This window comes from Sebastes fasciatus, chromosome 22 (assembly GCF_043250625.1).
Source record: "Sebastes fasciatus isolate fSebFas1 chromosome 22, fSebFas1.pri, whole genome shotgun sequence".
Lineage (NCBI taxonomy): Eukaryota > Metazoa > Chordata > Actinopteri > Perciformes > Sebastidae > Sebastes > Sebastes fasciatus.
Window position 1 is genome coordinate 9,384,400 of NC_133816.1, and position 19,064 is coordinate 9,403,463.

The 19,064-nt window shown below is 42.5% G+C and overlaps 2 protein-coding genes across 3 annotated transcripts; both read left to right on the forward strand.

The window, feature by feature from the left end:
• Positions 1-2,191: 2,191 nt before the first annotated feature.
• bcl6b (BCL6B transcription repressor) lies at positions 2,192-6,415 on the forward strand. Of its 2 annotated transcripts, none has more exons than XM_074623797.1 (11): positions 2,192-2,328; positions 2,682-2,759; positions 2,865-3,091; positions 3,423-3,671; positions 3,756-3,890; positions 4,052-4,238; positions 4,328-4,533; positions 4,617-4,843; positions 4,938-5,068; positions 5,175-5,312; positions 5,411-6,415. In XM_074623797.1, the coding sequence occupies exons 3-11, from the start codon at positions 2,865-2,867 to the stop codon at positions 5,549-5,551; spliced, it is 1,641 nt and encodes a 546-aa protein (XP_074479898.1). In that variant the 5' UTR covers positions 2,192-2,328; positions 2,682-2,759; the 3' UTR covers positions 5,552-6,415. The 2 variants fall into 2 exon arrangements, with proteins under 2 accessions (XP_074479898.1, XP_074479899.1); XM_074623798.1 differs by having other exon boundaries at positions 3,759-3,890.
• Positions 6,416-9,987: 3,572 nt separating this feature from the next.
• On the forward strand, positions 9,988-18,993 carry slc16a13 (solute carrier family 16 member 13). The gene is made up of 6 exons (XM_074623825.1): positions 9,988-10,097; positions 13,207-13,452; positions 14,832-14,975; positions 15,154-15,410; positions 15,534-16,065; positions 17,577-18,993. The coding sequence occupies exons 2-6, from the start codon at positions 13,224-13,226 to the stop codon at positions 17,813-17,815; spliced, it is 1,401 nt and encodes a 466-aa protein (XP_074479926.1). The 5' UTR covers positions 9,988-10,097; positions 13,207-13,223; the 3' UTR covers positions 17,816-18,993.
• The last annotated feature ends 71 nt before the right edge of the window (positions 18,994-19,064 follow it).

Here is a 19,064-nt window from a genome sequence, read left to right on the forward strand (position 1 = left end):
TCCCTCATCCGTTCTTCTCACAATGCCTGGAAGTAGCCGAGACCTCCATCTCCCTCTCTGTTTTCTTAATCGTTGTTTTCCTTTATGGTTTTTCCTTTTTTTTTTTTTTTTTTACAAAGCACACAATTGGTTGGACCTCCATGCAAACAAATAAAAGCACAAGGACACGCGCACAAGCTGTACACAAACACTTCACTTCCGATTCGTATTTTTAAAAGGATTTATATCCAAACATGGTCATGTTGTCTGATTATTATTCCATGTTTGACACATTTGCTTTTCATATCTATAAATGATATTTGACTATTTTACAAGTTGCAGCTCAAAATTAAACTAGACCTGCATGCAGTTGAACCTGGCTCCAAGCACACAATGCCCAAACTAGTTTCAGTAAATCCTTTTACCCCCCTATGTTTTCAATAGTGTATAATCACCTGAAACTAAGAATCATTGTGTTTTCATTAGCTTATAATGAGCCCTTTATATCTACATAGGGAACGTTTCCTCTTCATGGAGTCCGCCGAGTTGCTCCGCCATGTTTCTACAGCAGCCCAGAATGGACAAACCAAACACTGGTTCTATAGAGAGCCTTTAGCATTTTTACGTTACCTGCAACCACCGCAGTTCTCTGACATGCTTGTGAAACTGCGGTAACGTGAGCCTCAGAGTGCTAAACTGTGGTACCGCCAGCCGCCGTCTGACTTCCGTTGCTCCTAAAGTAGTGTTATTATAGTAAGGATGGCCTCCGAGCGAGGCGGATGGCATTACTGTGGTTTTGCACTTGGAAAGGGAGGAGTGAGCGAAGGGGTACCAAGTTAGCTGCAATCTGCAACCACACCACTAGATGCCGGCAAATCCTACACACTGTACCTTTAAACTACAAACAGTATACAGAAAAGTGACGCCGAGGGGTCTGACAAAGCATCAGTATATGACGAGTTGGGATGACACGTTGATATACACTGTAGAAAAAACAACACAATTTGCAGCTTAAAATTAAAAAATGCATATTTTTCTTTGGCGGTAAAGCTGATTCTTATTAGTGAAAATAAAAATAATTTTCTCTTTGTCAATCAACCGTCCACTTGCTTCGTCCTGCAATCCTCGCTTTTTGTGCATGCAGCACTTATCTCAGTTAACCTCTCCTCCTTCTTCAGTGCCTCTTTCTGTAAAATACTTTGATGTGAAGGAAATACAGTTCAATGAGTTCATAGTTCACTTCTGCGGCGTCTCAATTAACTGTCCAACCCACGGCTGCACTGAGGATGAGCTGACTTTCCACTTGTTTTTTAGTTCTTCGTGACCTCTAAGCCCTTGTCCCCCTCGCTGTATTACCCCCCCTCCTCCATCTCCTCGTCTCCTGCCCGCTTTATTATTGACGGATGTCCTGCGCAGGCGTTTTGCATCCATGTCTCTGAGCAGCTTTGCAGGATGCATTCAGATGTGTGTGTGTGTGTGAGTGAGTGGGTGTGCAGGGCAGTTCCTGCACATCTGTCGGGTGCATTTCTCTCAGTCGGGGCGGGGTAAAGGTTGTTTTTCACCACCAGGAGAAGGTGTCGCCCATCTTGAACCATCGATTTGGCTTCCTTCCTTTTGGTCCTCGTAACACAACGCCTCTGCTCTCGGGCAGCAAGCCAGAAGCTTCCGGAGCACTCACTAACCTGAACTGGTCAACACAGCAATAACACAGTTTCTCTTTGCTTCTTGTATTTACATGCCTTCCTGAGAAAATTAAGAAATTCTTGAGTACTCATGTAGCTTAACAAAATAAGAGTGAAACTCCCTCGATGAGATAGTATCTCAATGATGAGGGCACAGTTTGTTTATCCAACAATAAGCTGGTCTTCCAGCTTCCTGTCGCACACTTCCTCTGCCCTGGTGAAGGGTAGGAAAGCGTTGGTGGGGGAAGCCTACTCCTGGATTGCCAGGCACGTACCGCCTCTCCCCGAGGGCCCTCATATATATTTTTTCAACGTGGCACAAAAACACACAACGCTTTCCTGCCATTACTTCTCTCAGAGCTATGGGGGTTTAGAAAAACTAATAGGGCCACTAAAAATACTTGGAGCCCGGGGCCCAGGCCAGGGCCTTTCCTGCGCTGCTTCCAGTGTACGCGTGGGCCATTGAGGAAAGAGGAAACGAGCAGCCCTGGTTGTACGGGGGCTTCCTGCGCGACATTATAAAGAGTCCCCCTCCCTTCAGCCTCCCCTCACAGTGCTGCTCAGAGCCAGTGGAGTCTGCTCCACGTCTTTGACTCTAGACTGAACACTGAGACGGGGGGTTTGACGTCAGCGCGGTGCACCGTAGTTCTCGTCCCTGCTGGTCGGGGTGAGTTGGAAAATGAAAATGTTCTCAGTTTATTTATATTTTTTAACGGGCTGCCTGATAACTGCTTGCTTGGATTGATTTGTTTGTTTTTAAGTGATGTTAATGATTTTGTCTTTTCTTGATTAATCCTTAAAAGTTAACATTTAAATTTGTCAGATGACAAGGTCAATGTAGGACTTAGAAATTGGTTGAATTTTAGATTTTTTCACAACTTTTAATGTCTCCATGAGTTCTCAGTAATCACCACTTTGCTGCCTTTTGCAACTCCCTACATATCTACAGTAATGTGATTTTTGTAAAGGTTAAATATTCATACTAAAGAGTGTATATTTCTTATTTTTTTCCTCATGCAGGTACGAGTAGGGAGCTGGTCTCACCTAACACATGTGTCTGGGACACTCCAGTCTATTTATTCTATCAAATACACATAGGTAGGTCATTATTGTGCATCCTAATTAAAAAAAACGGTTCATTCAAACTTTCAAAATGATATGCATTGGTTGGTTGCTTCATATATATTCACATATTCTCTACAGATGCAGATGAGCATGATGGACGTATTGGAAGGATACAAGGTCACAAGGGTGCAGGAGATGAGGCCCACCGCCCCGGCTGAGGGATACGTGAAGGAGTTCACCCGCCACTCCAACGACGTGCTGCTGAACCTGAACGAGCTGCGGCACCGCAACATCCTGACCGACGCCACCCTGGTGGTCGGCAACGTGCACCTACGCGCGCACTGTGCTGTGCTCGTGGCCTGCAGGTTGGTGCAAAGGTCAACGCATCTACACTCTCTGGACTTGTCTGCAGGTTTTCTCTGATTGGTGCAGTTTTCAAAGGTTTCCTTTTATGGACACATGCACAGTATTTCCTTTCCTCTCTTCCTTTGGTTGACTCACAGCTGTTGACTCATAGCTCCGGATTTTGTCTTCCCTTCACTTTTTACTGCTTTGCACTTGGGACATCTATTGTCGTCTTCTTCCCATCTCTTCTCCACCATTTCCGCCATATCTCCCTTATTTTAAACACTGTACCTGATCCAAATGTAAACTCAGATCAAATGCATATTTCTGTCTTTCCCTCTCTTCTCTCAGTGGCTTCTTCTACTCGATGTACTCCCGCCGCGTGTTGCTCCAGGGGCGTGGCGGCAGCGGGGAGCAGCTCATGACAGTGTCCCTCCCCAACTCCTTGGACCCGTCCAGCATCTCCCTGCTGCTCGACTTCATGTACACCTCCCGCCTCCCCCTGACACCCATCACCGTCTCTGGGGTGCTCACCTCTGCGGCCTACCTGCAGATGGACCACGTGGCCGACACCTGCCGGGATTTCATGCAGCTGCACTGGTGAGGGACTGGGAGGAACATCTGTTGTCAGGCCAGGACAGATTACATCATGAATCATGAACTGACAGATTCTCTGTTTTCCAGCAGGGAGAACATGAGTGCAAGACACCCTCAACTGGAGCTGGACTCCAGGGTGTCTGTAGCCTCTGTAGCCCCCCAAGGAGGGGACCTGCCCAATCCAGGACCCCAGAGATCACCCCCAACAGCAGTGGCAACAAGGTAGGAGGAATATGTGTGGAATTGAAAACCATTAGGGTGGCAGAAAGTGCTTGCTTGGGTGTGTTTTTTTTATTGGATTTTTGTTTACTTAAGTGCTGCTGCTGTGGTTGGTCTGTTGACAGGTTTAGCTCATTACAGCACTTCCTTTGTTTGTCCTGCAGGGTCCCAGCGGAGGTCGGGGGCTCTCTCCAGCCAGGGGCTTTCCCGACCCGCCAGCCCGGGTCAAAGGAGCTGAAAGGAGAGCCCGAGTCACCCCTCAAAGGCACCCCATCCCCAGACAGCCCCGCCCGCTCCAGCTGCCAACCAAACTCTCCAGCAGAATCCAACACCTGCAGCAAAAACCTTGTGGTGAGTTTAAATTTCACTATTAAAAAACAGTCTATATTACCACTGGGAAGTTTTACATTTAAATTGAAGACTGTTTATTTATTCTCCAGAGTGATATCAAAGCCATGCCGGACCCAAAGGCTTGCAATTGGAAAAAATACAAGTACATCGTCCTCAACCCTTTGTGTGCAGCCGCCGCGGTGAAGGAAGAGGAGATGGAGGAGACACAGAGTCACACATCATCCCCCGACAGGATGGACTCGACTCCCAAAGCAACAGAGGCGTGGTCTGGAGAAGTGCCCGGTCAGATTGATAGGTAAACTGGAATAATGAGAATTATGAGATGAGAGAGGGGAAATCAAACATTTTGTTGAGTTTTTATGGATCTTTCTTCATCAGACAGGGGCAGGCCTCCTGCTACGAGGGTTCTGGCCGAGCCCCTCCCCTCGGGCCACCCCCCTCTGTGGATCACCCCCAGTCTGCTTCCTCAGTCTCACCCTGCACCGTTCTCCCAAACCTGCACCCCACTAGTCCAGAAGCTGCCCAACATGCAATCAAGCATGAGAGCTACTATCTGCCCTACTGTTATTCTGGCAACCCTCAAGGAACCAAGACTGTCTGCTCAGGTGAGGCTATAAATAAAAAAATAAAAACTCTTTCCCATTCTCTTTTCTTTATTTAAAAAACTAATAACTGGCGCTGACCTTTGGCCCCCGGCAGGTGACAAGCCGTACCGCTGTAACGTGTGCGGCGCCCAGTTCAACCGACCGGCCAACCTGAAGACTCACGCTCGCATCCACTCAGGAGAGAAGCCTTACCGCTGCGACACCTGCGGCGCACGATTTGTCCAGGTGAGGGTTAACTGCCACTTCCTCTTTTCTATAAAAAGTCCTGTAAGTGTTTGTAAAGTGTAATTTGTTTCTAACTAACCTGTTTGTGTTGTTGTCCTGGTGTTAGGTTGCCCATCTGAGGGCCCACGTTCTGATCCATACGGGGGAGAAACCGTACCCCTGTCACACCTGTGGCACCCGCTTCCGCCACCTGCAGACCCTGAAGAGCCACCTGCGCATTCACACCGGAGAGAAGCCGTACACCGTGAGTCAGAAACACACTGTCTGTTCGACCAATGGCGTATATATCATACAACAAACACACAGAAGGTCATGTAATCTGTTGACCTCTTTGTTTTTCAGTGTGAGAAGTGTGACCTACACTTCCGCCACAAGAGTCAGCTGCGTCTTCACCTGCGCCAGAAGCACGGGGCCATCACCAACACCAAGATCCGCTACAAGGTCCTGACCGAGCCCTACCAGCCTCTTCTGCAGGCCTGCTGAAGACATCTGACCTTTGACCTTTCATTCATCACGTCCAGCACGTTGGTCACAATAATCATATCTGTCAGAAAATGTGAAATTTGGTGAATGAATTAACTTCTGCAATTTTAAATTATCAGCACCTGTTTTTTTTTATTTGAGGTGGTAATTTAAAACTTTTAACGGACTGGTTAGAAAACCAGCTTGGACATCAAAGTTCGAATGGATTCCATTTGGAGAAAGAGACATTTACAAATGGCTTTTAGCATTAACATGTTGTTGGAGGAGGTTTGAAGCTCGGAGATAATTATTAGTATGAATCTATAAGGTGCATTAGAAGTCCTGGGTGGCTTTTCTGAGATGGAGATGGTGCTAAGAAAGAGTGTTTTTGAAGGTTCGTGAAGGGATGGAAAGAAAGGAACGAGACATGGAGATATAGGTCAAATGTTTTGGGATGTGTGTAGACTGAATTACTACTGAAAGAAGAAGTATGTGACTGGTTTGGACGAAAGATAAAGCAAGTTTTACGAAGGAGAGGTGGTGAATTGTGGATTTTCTTTGGAGTAAATTAAATTCTAACATTTGTTTGAAGCATTAAATGTGTATTTATCTTAACCTCGAGGCCTGGGGCCTGCGTGTTCTTTAAAGAAACAAACAAAATATGCAGTGATATCTGCTTTTTATAGTCCGAGCAGGCAAAGGACTTAGTCATCTTGTACTGGAGTGTAAAAGTTAAATATTGTTTTCTGACATGAGCAATTTAAATAAGATGACTGTAAGCAATTGGATGAATAATAATAATATTACATGTATGTGTATGAGTTCATTTGCTGGACAAAGATGGTTTTGTACAATCTAAATTAAATCATTTTTATATGAATTGGAGCTGTGGTGTTCAGTGTCTCATTTCATAACATCCTCTGACATATGTGTTATTATGTAAACAAATGGTGAAATTAATATTGATAATGTGAAAATGCTCACATAGTGCTGACCAGAGTCCACTCATTTTTCAGCTCTTTTAGCTGCAGGGTAAACTCTCTGCCACCTCCTTCAGCCTTTCTCCTCCCTGAACTTCCTTCCTCTCATCAACGCACTCTTTCTACCCATGAATCACCTCTTCTGTTAACTCAAATCTGTCCCGCCATTTTCCACATTTTTTTTCTCAGTTGCTTTTGTGGAAACAATGAAGCAGAGGGCACCTGTTTCCTCCAGGCTCCTTATACCAGCTACTCACACTACACAAGCCGACAACACGTGTGTGAGCTCGCTGCTGCTTCCTGGAGGTGGTGGGGGGCTGTGGAGACTCCTGCTGAACTCTCCCACCCTCTGTCATCCCCGCTTCCTGCTCCCTGATGAGTTGTGGCTAGCTGGGCTTATTGTCCCTGCTCAGACAAACATTGGAAGTCTGACGGGACTTTCCAACCTTCACCCCCCTCCACCTCTGAAAAAAAAAATGAAACCTATGATATAGATTCCCACTTATTGTGACCAACGACCTGTCAGAGGGATCTCCCAGCAAATCAGTTCACTGAACTCACAAAGAGTTTGTCAGAAAAGAGGAGTTCTGTGGAAGGTATTTAAGGAAGTGATTATTATGACACGTGTGGAACTTATCTCATAAAGTGCGTATTACTAGAAACCTTTTAGGGATTTTATTGAAACTGCAAAAAAATCCAAAAGACTGCAACTTGATACTTTCAATGAAATTCATTGTGCCAGTATGTTTTGGAGAAGGTCAAATGTAGCTATTGGAGATTCCTCTCGCTCTTTTCCCATTTTGTATCTATCTTGTTGCCTTTAAAGGTTCTCTATACAATATTCAGAGCATTAATGTAGCATCAAACAACTATTTGCTGTGCAAAGATATAGAGGAGTGATGTCTACCTGAGCAGAGAATGAAGCCTCTCTCCCTCTGTGTGTGTTGTAATCCGAGCTTCTCCGTGCTTTGTTGTTAACATAACAGTACACTTTAGCGCAAGGATCGCCTTGCTTCCCACCATTGGACGCTTGATGGGCTGCCACTAGGTAGACATAGGTACCTGATTGGACGAAAGCTTTCCCTCATGGGTTGCTGCTCCCAGCTTTCAAACCGGAACCAACCTGGCAGCTCGTTTTTGGAAACTTTCTTCTCTGATATCATGAAAATAGTTCACCGAAATGTGTTTCTGAAAAGATTTTACACGAGACTTAAGCCATGCGGTTGCTGAATCTGTCTACAAGGCTTAGTTTAGAAGTTTCTCGGGAGTTTTCAGAGGTGGCGAGTCGCGTCGGACGCCCGTGATTTGCATTAAGTAGCCCAGACCTCAACTTTATGCAAATGTGGAGCGGCCAACGTGACGCCCCGTCTCTCGAATCACGAATGCATTGCAGGGCTGCTTACATGGACAATGAATGGGAAGCGTGGAACCATTACATATAGTACCTTTAAGTAAACATATACCACACCTGTAATCAAATGTTAACTTAAGCAAAAGTGCTAAAGTATTATCAGGTAAATGTGGATAAAGATAAACCCAGTTTAATCATACTTTATCTGCTGTTGGTTGTTAAACCTATACCATTCTCTAGTGGAGTTAAAAAATATAATATGTGCCTCTGGGTCAATAGGAAGAGAGATAACCTAAAAGCAATTGACATTGTCAGACCTTGTGGTTGCCTCCCTCTAGTGTCAGACATGTGGAAACCCATTCATGTGTTACATCTTTTGTATGACATTTGTAAAATATGCAAACTGATCTGTAAATATATGATTAAAATGTTACCTCTTTAAATTAACATTAAAAAATAAAAACAAATTAAATTTGCCATTTGCGGATCAGCCCAGAAATCTTACTATACCTGGCAGCCCCTCTTATCTTGTTTTGACCGACTGACCGTGCTTCCGTACGATTAAGACAACATGTATTTTGTATTTTTTGTAGTATATGTTTTAATTTCCTTGGGAAATTTCATTTAATTCCCAATGCTGTGTCTTATTATATGCTGTGATGATATAACAGTTCTAACAAACAAGTAATAATTGAACCAAAGTGAGATTAAAGTGAGTCATTTGAGTGATTATAAAGGGGTTTTCAAGTTCAACAGTGGATAATGCTGAGGGTTTTTTCTTGGTTAATGTTTTATTGCCTGAAGCTGTGCACGCTGTGTTTTTATGTTTTTTAATAAAAAAGGGATCCTTTCTTTTCAAGGTTGTGCTGGCAAAAACGCATCCAGTCATGTGCGTCCTCAAATAAGCTATAAATGGTCCAAAGGAAATGTTGTTTCTATTCATATCAGAATATTGGAGGGTTTATGCAAAAAATGTGCTGTTTTTAGTTAATTTTTTTTGTATTTACAAGCACGAGTGTAAACTAAAAAAAATTCAACTGTGTCTTTGCTCTAAAATCCAGCTGATTCCTGATCCAACTTTGTGCCAGAGTGGACTGTAGAATCTAATCTAAAGCAATCTGCATCAATGCCAACAACATAAATTCAAGGAGCTGAGTGAACAGAGGTGTTGTGGTGAATGGATAGTATAAAAACTATTAGCAGGAGAAGCTATTGGTGGAATTCCTCCTTTCTGCAGCTTCCTATAATGAAGGGTGACAGACTGTCTCCTCGTCTCAGATGAAAGACACATAATGATGAGAAGTCTGAAGTTTGTTAACAAAAACAAATTATTTACAGTAAGTTTAAAGTTTAAAGGCCCCATATTGTAAAAAGTAAGATTATTTTTTCTTTTTCATTATAAAGCAGATTTAAGTGCTTTATAAATACTGTGAAAGTATCAGAGTGCTCAATATACAGAGAAATACACACAGTTGGTATTCAGAAATTGCGCGTTTGAAACAAGCCGTTAGCATTTCTGTCCATTTGTGATGTCACAAATATACAATATTCAGACCATTACACAATTTTAAACGTAAACATTCTAAATGTGTCCCAGTTTATTCTTGGTTGAAGTGTATGTGAATGACATCAGCTGACAGGAAGTAAACATGGACCCAAACTGTTGCCAGGCAACGTAATTCTGGTGCAATTCTGTTGATATGCACTAAAACGGAGCATTTTAGACGGAGGGTAAATACAGGTATATTCAAGCAGACAGTATGAGGAAAATAAAGTGTTTTTTTTAACATAACAGCATGTAAACATATTCTAGTAGAAACACAAAATACAAGTATGAACCTGAAAATTAGTAGATATGGGACCTTTAAATATATAGGCTATTCCAGTTTTTAGTCTCAATGTGTGTGATATTTCAATAAGGCCTATTATTTTTCTTTTATTCTTGTTCCTACTGTTTGTTTTGTCTGTCCTGTTTTATAGGCAAGTCAGTTTTTTTAAATAAAATAAAATAAAATAAATTATTATCTTCAAGGCAAAAATATGCAGAATGCGTGCGCCCCCGTGAGGACTGCGCACGCGCACCTTGCTGTGTAGTTACAGCTGAACTTTCTCCTCCTGCATACTGCTGCTGCTCCTCAGGCTGCAGAGAGAGACTTGCTGTCATTCTGCTTCTCACCACAGTGCTGTTAGAGACTGTGGACCATGTGGTGCTGCAGAGGAAGCTGACGCACCGACGGTAAGTACCACTATATCATCAACAGTATGCTTATATAGTCTCGAACATTGTGTTTCTTTATGTGTCTATAATACAGCTGTGTGTGTGACAACCAGTGCGCAGGCGCAGTGTGTAGCCTACGTCATTCACGTGGAGTAATGATTGAAGAGGCCACATGCACTGTCTACCTGTTCATGTGTAATAAATCATGAATGAAGCTGATTGTTGATATGAAGCTGCAGCTGCTTGGAGGAAAGGCAGGACTATAGCACGTGTTTGCAGGTGTGTGTGTATACATACACTAATGTTCATATATATATATATATAAACTGACAATAACCTGATATTTTCAGGTGGAAAATCTTATTGTAGGATCATGCAATCAATACATGTTTATAATTGTGGCTTTATGGCAAATTAATTAATCAAACATCTTTATATGGATTGAAACTGGTTGGTTTCTAGTGGGAATTTAATCAATAAATAATGCTGTATTGCAAAAACAAAGAGCACAGAACAGAGAAGCATTATTTTTACATGTTTATACATTTTAAAGTGATATAAAAGTTGAGCTTTTATTGAAATAAACTGGAACTAAATTATATATGAATCACAAAATTGTAAACTCACAATAACAAAAGTATTTTAGAAATACTGAGTTCAATGCGGAGCTGCTGGCAGCAGTTGGTTGTTGCCCATACAAAACATATATTTAGCTAAATAAAACTTCAAATTCACATGATCCTAGTGTGAAAACCTTCATACATGTAGGTTTCAAGTTATACAACCATCTCACTCATTATTCGGCACATATAGAAATACACTATGAACAGTCTTCAAACCGATATGAAATCAAGTTTTTAAGTCATGTTTTAGGTCTTAATTGTACTACGTTGTAAGTCTACATCAGTGCATGTGTGTTTGAGGGTGCACATTCCTGTAATTCCTGCAGCAGTGAAGTGAGTGGCATTAGGTTAGGAATGGATCAGATCACTGCGCTATTTTCAACTCACTACAAAAAGTCACCACAACAGCAACAGAGGGGAAAATACTGCTCAACCAACAGCACCAATAATTGGAATTACATAGTACAAGTCTGGTTTTACATACTATATTTGTAATTATATGTGTGCAGAAATGAAAAGTGAACCTTTGTCTCTTAGTGTTCACACTTAAACATAATAGTATATTTTTAATAACCTTTTTTTTTCGCTATTAGCGAGCTGATCAATTAAATCAAATAGGAGGCACAGTTTTCTGGAATCCTTATAGCTTATCAGCTGACTAAAAACAACTGAAATGAATGGACACATGGGGAAATGGTAATGGTAATAGCAGATAACAGAAAGCCCATAACGGCAGCATGTTGGTGGCAGGAATTGAAAGTGGATGTGGTCAATGTCAGAAGAGGATCCTCAGGACTGTTTATGGCTCCTTCTGTTCTACATCACCATTTATTTATGTGGTAACAGAGGATGCATCATGTGATCAGCTTGTGAACTGTGCTTGAGGAGTACTTTTTCCTCTAAAAAATGTAATAAGGTGATCAGGATCATAGTGAAAAATGTGTAGTAAAAACATGTACTATATTGATTTAACATTTAAATAATATGTTTTCCTGTTGTTGAATATAAAGATACTTAGCCCCTATTATTATTATTAGGCTATTATTATCTTATTTGTATAAATATGTTTACAACTTAAGCATCAAATGTTCCCATTTTGATGGAATAAATGATTATTTTTTACTTTTAAATATACAGCTTTATGAAAGCGTATTTAAACAATTGGTGACAGCGAGAATCATTCAAATGCATACATCAAATTTAAATTTGCAAATAGACTTATTAAGGCTGCCCCCTCTTAGTCAATTAGTCGACTAATTGGTCGTTTTGGTCTTAGACGACTACGATTTCTTAGACGATTCATCATTATTCTATGCTTTTTTCATGCTGAATGACTTATTTCCAAGAAACTTGTGAGCAAATTTAAAGTGGTGCAACTCAGTTTTGCAGATCTGTCGATTAAAGAGGACCTATTATGCTTATTTTCAGGTGCACACTTGTATTTTAGGATTCTACTAGAGCGTGTTAACATGCTTTAATGTGCAGAAAACGCTTTGCTTTTCTCATACTGGCTGTGCTGCAGCACCTCTTTTCACCCTCTGTCTGAAATACTCTGTTTGAGCTCCCAGTGTGCTCTGATTGGTCAGCTGGCCGACTCTGTTGTGATTAGTCAACTGAAACAAACTCTTCAGACTCCGCTCCAGATCCTCTCTAAATAGCTTTATTTGAGGGTGTGCCAAACTTGCCGCAATGCAGGTATTATGCAAATATGTTAAAGCAAATATAAGCTATTTGACACGCTTAAAGAACAAGTGAAGAGTGACAACAACTTGAAAACGTCACTGAAAAAACAAAAGTCACACAGCCGTTGCTTGACTGGGTCTCTGGCCGGTTCAGCCGGTAACGCAAGGTTTATTTTTTTTATTGTGGTTGATATTAAGACAACGACGGTGTTTATTCCTCTCTCATTTTCCGCCATTGAATCGCCGTTCACCGATACTACCTTTTGTTTATCGCTTTGGTAAATGCATAAAGGTGAGTGTGCTGATATTTATTATTGCAAACCAGATATTAGAGTGATTATTTAGTAATATCTCTGCCAGTCATTTCTCAAGTCTGTTTCCGTGTTGTTTAATTGTGACACATATCCGTAGCAGGTGAGTCAACTTTAACCACCTGTTTCCTTGGAGAGCTCATCTCCTTTAATTCACTTCTTTAGACTACTACTGTAAAACCTAGTGAAAGCTGATTTAGGGGCTTCTATTGAACATGCAACTATTACTTCATAGCTGATCCATGAACACTTCAGCAGTCAGAGTTCACCTCTCACCTATATCTTGTTCTCAAATGAAGGCAAACTTGTTAAGCAGCCTGGTCACACTTACACAGCACAGCCAGGCCAATCTATTGGCCTGTGGGGAGTTAATCATTACAGTTATTGACAACCACAGAGAGGATCTGAGACTAAAGCTATCACTTGCTTTTCCTGAGGCTTCGTGTTTTCTGTGCTTTCCTTTCTCTTCTAATCTGCTCCTCCTCACTCCCCTGGTATTTTATTTTTACAGATAAATCTCTCTCAGACATGGCCGACCTCAAGCCCAAAGCAGAGAGCCGGGCCGATGAAGCCGAGGACCCGGACGGAGGCTGGGGCTGGGTGCTGGTCGGCGCCACGTTCGTCAGCACGAGCCTGGTGTTCGGCCTGATGCGCAGCTTGGGGATCTTCTTTGTGGAGTTCGTCCAGTACTTTGATGAGAGCGCCCAGGCCATCTCCTGGATCTCGTCCACGGGCCTGGCGGCACAGCAGTTCTTCAGTGAGTCACTGTGTGTTTGTAATGACGGCTATAACTATCTCTTTTTTTAATCACTGATTAATCTGTTGACATGAAACTGAAAGAAGCAGCTTGATGAATGATCACACAGGTGTAACTAAAGAGAAGCAGACAATTTATGGAAGCATTTTTAATTTATGCGCCATGTTACAGATGGTTTATGAGGAAGGGGCAGCAACTCATTAACCCTTTTAATAAGCACCAGCGGGTCACTCATTAAAAACTCATGGTGTGCAGCCAAACATTGTTCAAACACACATAACTTGTTGAAAATTGTAGCAGGGAACTTTCGAAAGATGCCAAATATGTCTGGCTGAGTTTGGGGGGGAATGTGTAGAAAAATGGCACACAAGTTATCTAGAAATATTTATTTCATTTTCATTGTGCAGCCATAAAAAATGGCCTGAGATGATTTTAACAACCTGAAAAGTACTTAAAGAATAACTTTGGTATTTTTTAGTGGACGTCAGTTTACGTCCGCTAAACAAGCTGTAATGTAATCAATTGGGGCAACCTGGTATTGTCCGTTTATGTCCACTAAAAGTGCTTGTTTTTGCCACTGACAGGCTCAGATTGTTATTATAAGTGTCTGACAACATTATGGTAAGAACCCTACGAGAACTGAAATGGTTTTTTTTACCTTTCGCTTGATCTGGTCTGCTTGTTATTGTGTGTCTCGCTCATAGAAGCCCCACTCTGAAAACCCCTAAATATTTGGCCATGACATTGAAAATCTTTCAGAGAACACTAAGATACGCTTTCTGTACTTCAATATAACAAACTCTGACAACACCGGTGTCCCTGTGGCACTCCTCTCTCCACTCTCACTCACGTTTCCACTGTTGTCTCTTCTGGCAACATGTCACATGACACAATGACAAACAGAAAGCGAAAGGTACGAAAAACATTTCAGTTCTCTGTAGAGTTCTCACCATAATGTTGTCAGACCCTTATAATAACAATCTGAGCCTGTCAGTGGTAAAAACAAGCCCTTTTAGTGGACGTAAGCAGACGGTACCAGGTTGCCCCAATTGATTACATTACAGCTCGTTAGGTGGCTGCAGCGTTCTCCCTCAATACTGGACCAATTTTAAAAAGTGTGTCCCCATTAGTCATTTAGACACAAAAAGATGGGAAAATAGGGTCCAGGTTGAAAAATACCAAAATTACACTTTAGGGGGAAACAAAAGTGGAAAGCTGCACATTAAAAAGAAGATGACCTTCATATTTTGTGTAACATTGACATCCACTGACATTTTGTTGGCGATAGCATGCACATATTGTAGTTATTAAGTTGTCTGCAGTTATTTGGCTTTAAGCTAAATAGTTGTGTGTGTGTATGTGTGTGTGTGTGTTTGCAGGTCCGCTTGGTGCAGCACTATGTAATGCATACGATGCCCGGGTGGTGGTGATGGTGGGGGGCTGTCTCGCTGGACTCGGCCTCATACTCGCCTCGCAGGCCACCCGTCTCGTTCACCTCTACCTCACCATGGGTCTTATTTCAGGTAACAACAATCGAGATAACTGCTTTAGTCGTTGTTCCTCTGGGACAACTGGAGAAGAAAACATCCATTTAGTTGCTTTGTAAAGTCATCTTTGTTTACCTGGTAAACTGTTAACCTAGTTAATTGCAGGTGATAACAGTGAGCTCTTGCTATGAGTCTTGTGTCCTCTCTCCTCCAGGTTTGGGCTGGGGGCTGGTCTTCACTCCCATGGTGGCAACAGTCATGGCTAACTTCACTCGCCGGCGCGTCCTGGCGTTGGGACTGGCGTTCTCCAGCATCGGCCTCTCCTCCTTCGCTTTCAACCCGCTCTTCCAGCTGCTGGTGGAGATGTACGCCTGGCGAGGGGCCCTCCTGATTCTGGGGGCCCTCAGCCTCAACATCGTGCCCTGCGGGGCTCTCATCCGCCCACAGCGACGCTCCAAAGCCCCAGCAAAGGTGGGAGAAGGCACTACTGTCTTCCTGTGTTGCTGTATTGAGAAAAATACATGCTTTTTATCATGAAAAAACAGATGTTGGATGACATGAAGATGAAGCTCAGCATTTCCTTCTTTTCTTCAGGTGGATTCAGAGAGCAGGTCATCATGTGCTGCAGTGCTGCGCAGAGTGTCCTCCTACCTGGAGCTGTCGCTGCTCTTCGAGAGGCCTTACATCACCTACACGTTAGCCATCAGTCTCCTTAACGTCGGCTACTTTGTGCCGTATTTCCACCTGGTGGCCCACAGCCGCCAAGCTGGCTTCTCAGAGTACCAATCTGCTTTCGTCATGTCAGCTGCCGGCGCTGCAGACATTCTGGGCCGCGTAGTGTCGGGCTGGTTCTCAGACCTGCGTCACTTTCGGCTGATTCACTTACTGACCGCGTGGACGACGCTGGCGGGGGTCTTCATCATGTTGCTGCCCGTGAGCTCCTTGTCCGGCTCCTACACCGCGCTGATGGCGATCAGCCTCCTCTATGGCTTCTGCTCCGGGGCGCTGACCTCTGTGGTGTTCGCAGTGGTGCCCATGATTGTGGGCGTGGAGCGCACGATGGGGGGCCTCGGGCTGCTGCAGCTCATCGAGAGCAGCGCGGGACTGCTGGGGACGCCGCTGTCAGGTACGAGCACATCGGAGGAGCAGAGTTCCTCCAGAGTTTTGGTTGCACAGTCCGTAACTATGTAGGTCATGTCACCTTGTTTCATGTCTAAAGTGACCTAAATCAGTCCATAAACACAAGATAACACAATGAAGCCACAAGTAGTCAAACATTAATTGAAAGCCGGTATACGGATCAGCCAGTTCTGACATACACTCCCAACCTCACCAAATTGTAGCCAGCATAGTTGGAGCAGAATGTCTTAAAGGGCCAGTACACCCAAATTCCCCAAAAAATTCTCACCTAGTGATTTGTAGACATGTAGAGTTTTTGTTTTAGAGCACTATTCCCAAACTTTTTCACCACAGACTTGTTGTCATAGTAGGCAAAGCACAGGTGACACTAATAACATTAACGATGGCTCTCCACCAGCAGTAATTAATGTCATTAGTTACACCTGACATGTTTTACAAGTGAAAACATCTGCTGCAAAAAAGTTCAGTTCAATTTCTCTCCACACTTTCCCCCTCTTTCATGTGATAACTCAAAAACAGATATCTCTCTAGAGGTCTTTTTTTTGTAATTTAGTTGAACTGGTCCTTTAAAAACCCGTTTAGCCGTATCAAACGAGTGTCACAGTAATAAGATCTTAGAAGCTTCTTGTTGAATGATTAAACACATGATTCTGCACAGCACAGATCACTTTAGATTAAAGTCATAATTATATAATCAGGACTTCTAGTAGAGGACTTTGATACAAATAAATAAATTTGATAACTTTAGACATGATAAAATCAAAGAAGACTTGCAACTCAACTTGTACTTTAACACCAAAGACTCGTGACTTCACTTGGACTTGAGCCTTTTGACTTGAAAATACTTGATACCTTCCCCCAAGCCCAAAGATTAAAACGTTATTTATAAAGTGCGCCACGAATCAATCAGTTTTGACTTTGGACTTGACTCTGGACTTATTGGCCTTGACTTGGGACTTGACTCAAGATTTATCAGTTTTGACTTGGGACTTGACTCGGGACGTATTGGTCTTAAATTTGGACCTGACTCGGGACGTATCGGTCTTGAATTGGTACTTGACTCGGGACTTATCAGTCTTGACTTGGAACTTGACTTGGAACTTGACTTGGGACTTGACTTGGGACTTATCAGTCTTGACTTGGAACTTGACTTGGGACTTGTCAGTCTTGATTTGGGACTTGACTTAAGACTTGTCAGGCTTGACTTGGGACTTGACTCAGGACTTCAATGCAAAGACTTGCAACTTACTTGCGACTTGCATAACAATGACTTGGTCCTACCTCTGGATTCTAGTACACATTGCAATGAGTGTTTTTCTTAATTAGCATGAGGCTAACATTATGCACTTCTTCATAGTTCTTCATAGTTTCTCGTCAGTTAGTTTTGCACCGTTTTGGTCTTTGATTTTCTCAATCTCAATTTAGAGATTTCTTTTACTTCTCATGCAACATCTTTTGTTCATGTATGAATACTTTCTCCTGTCTCCATGTCTCAAGGTTTGCTCAAGGACATCACTGGCGACTACATGGCTTCCTTCATGGTGGCGGGCAGTTTCCTCATTCTGGGTACTTTGCTCATGACCACGCTGCCTCACTACTTCTCCTGCACAGACCCGCCGCCTCCTCAGAGACGTTCACTTGTCGACAAAGATAAAGGTTTACATCCGGAGCAGGAACAGATGCACAGCTTGCCTTCTGACACGAGTCACGGAGGAGTTAATGATCTGACAGTTTAAGTAACCAATAAACAGCATAGTAAGACTGTGTGAGTCAAGTGTTCAAGAGCCCCTCAGTCCAGCTAAACCACCGTTGGCGCCAACCTGAAGGACTTTGGACTCCGCCAACCTGAAGACACCATTAATATGCTGCTCCACGTGTTGCTAAATGGCTACATGTTCGCATTATACCTCAGAGATACAGACCCAAAGAAGAAAGAAGCATACTGTGAAGACTCCTCACTCTGTTACACACCCTAACCTCAGATTAATATTCAGCACCTTCTGCCTAAAAGGAAACGCTGGGTATTTAAAATATTTTATTTGCCACGTACAGATGTGTGGTTGCTTTACATAAACAGTAGGATGGCACGCAGGATAGGAAATGTGAAAGAAAATGTGTTTTTATTATTATTATTATTATGAAACATGGCATTAAGTTTCTAAATACTTGACAAAGAAACTAAGAAGCTGTATTTTCTTAGTAGTTTGTGTGAATGTAAATCGTATTCTGTTGCTGTAAATCTGACCAGCATATTTAAATATTGCACATACATGATTAATCTTCACAATCACTATCATTTATGAATTTAAGAATGTCTTAATGATTAGCAGCACCCGTCTGTGTTATGAGCACAGCAATAGCTCTAAAAGAGCTGCAGACTCCAGCACTATTTCCAGCAACTCTCTTTCAGGACTTTCTCTTTCCATCAGTGCATTATGTTGCTGGGTAGGAATACAAGACTGTTATTATTTCTCAAGTGCACTTTCTGATCATAAAATCATTGCTTGCATAAGCACTTTGTACTTTTTGTAAATCATAAACTTTGGCTTTGACAACAGCTGAATGAACGCCAGGTTTGCAGGACCAAGACAACACGGTCGCTGTGACCTGCTGGCTACTTTTCAATGCAAAAAGCCTGTGACTTATAAGTAAATTACCACTCAAACATCCAGCCTGCAACTGGTAGTGCCTAGAAGGGAACCCGCAAATTGTGAAATCTGATCGGAGATATGCAAAAACTTGGAAAAAACTCTCGAGACTCGCTGCCCGACGACCTATCTTAACCTTAACTATTCGGTTCCCTTCTAGACATTACCCCTGCAACCTGACACTGTTTTAAATGTGCGTTTTTTAATGTTAAAATTTGATATTTTGTACTCACTCTTGATTAAAAAAGCAATGTATTTTGTTTTAATGAGTCTTCGTTTTTAGTAGTATTTTTGTCTCAGGCAACTTTTTGCTTATGATAAAATGATGGCGCCCTCT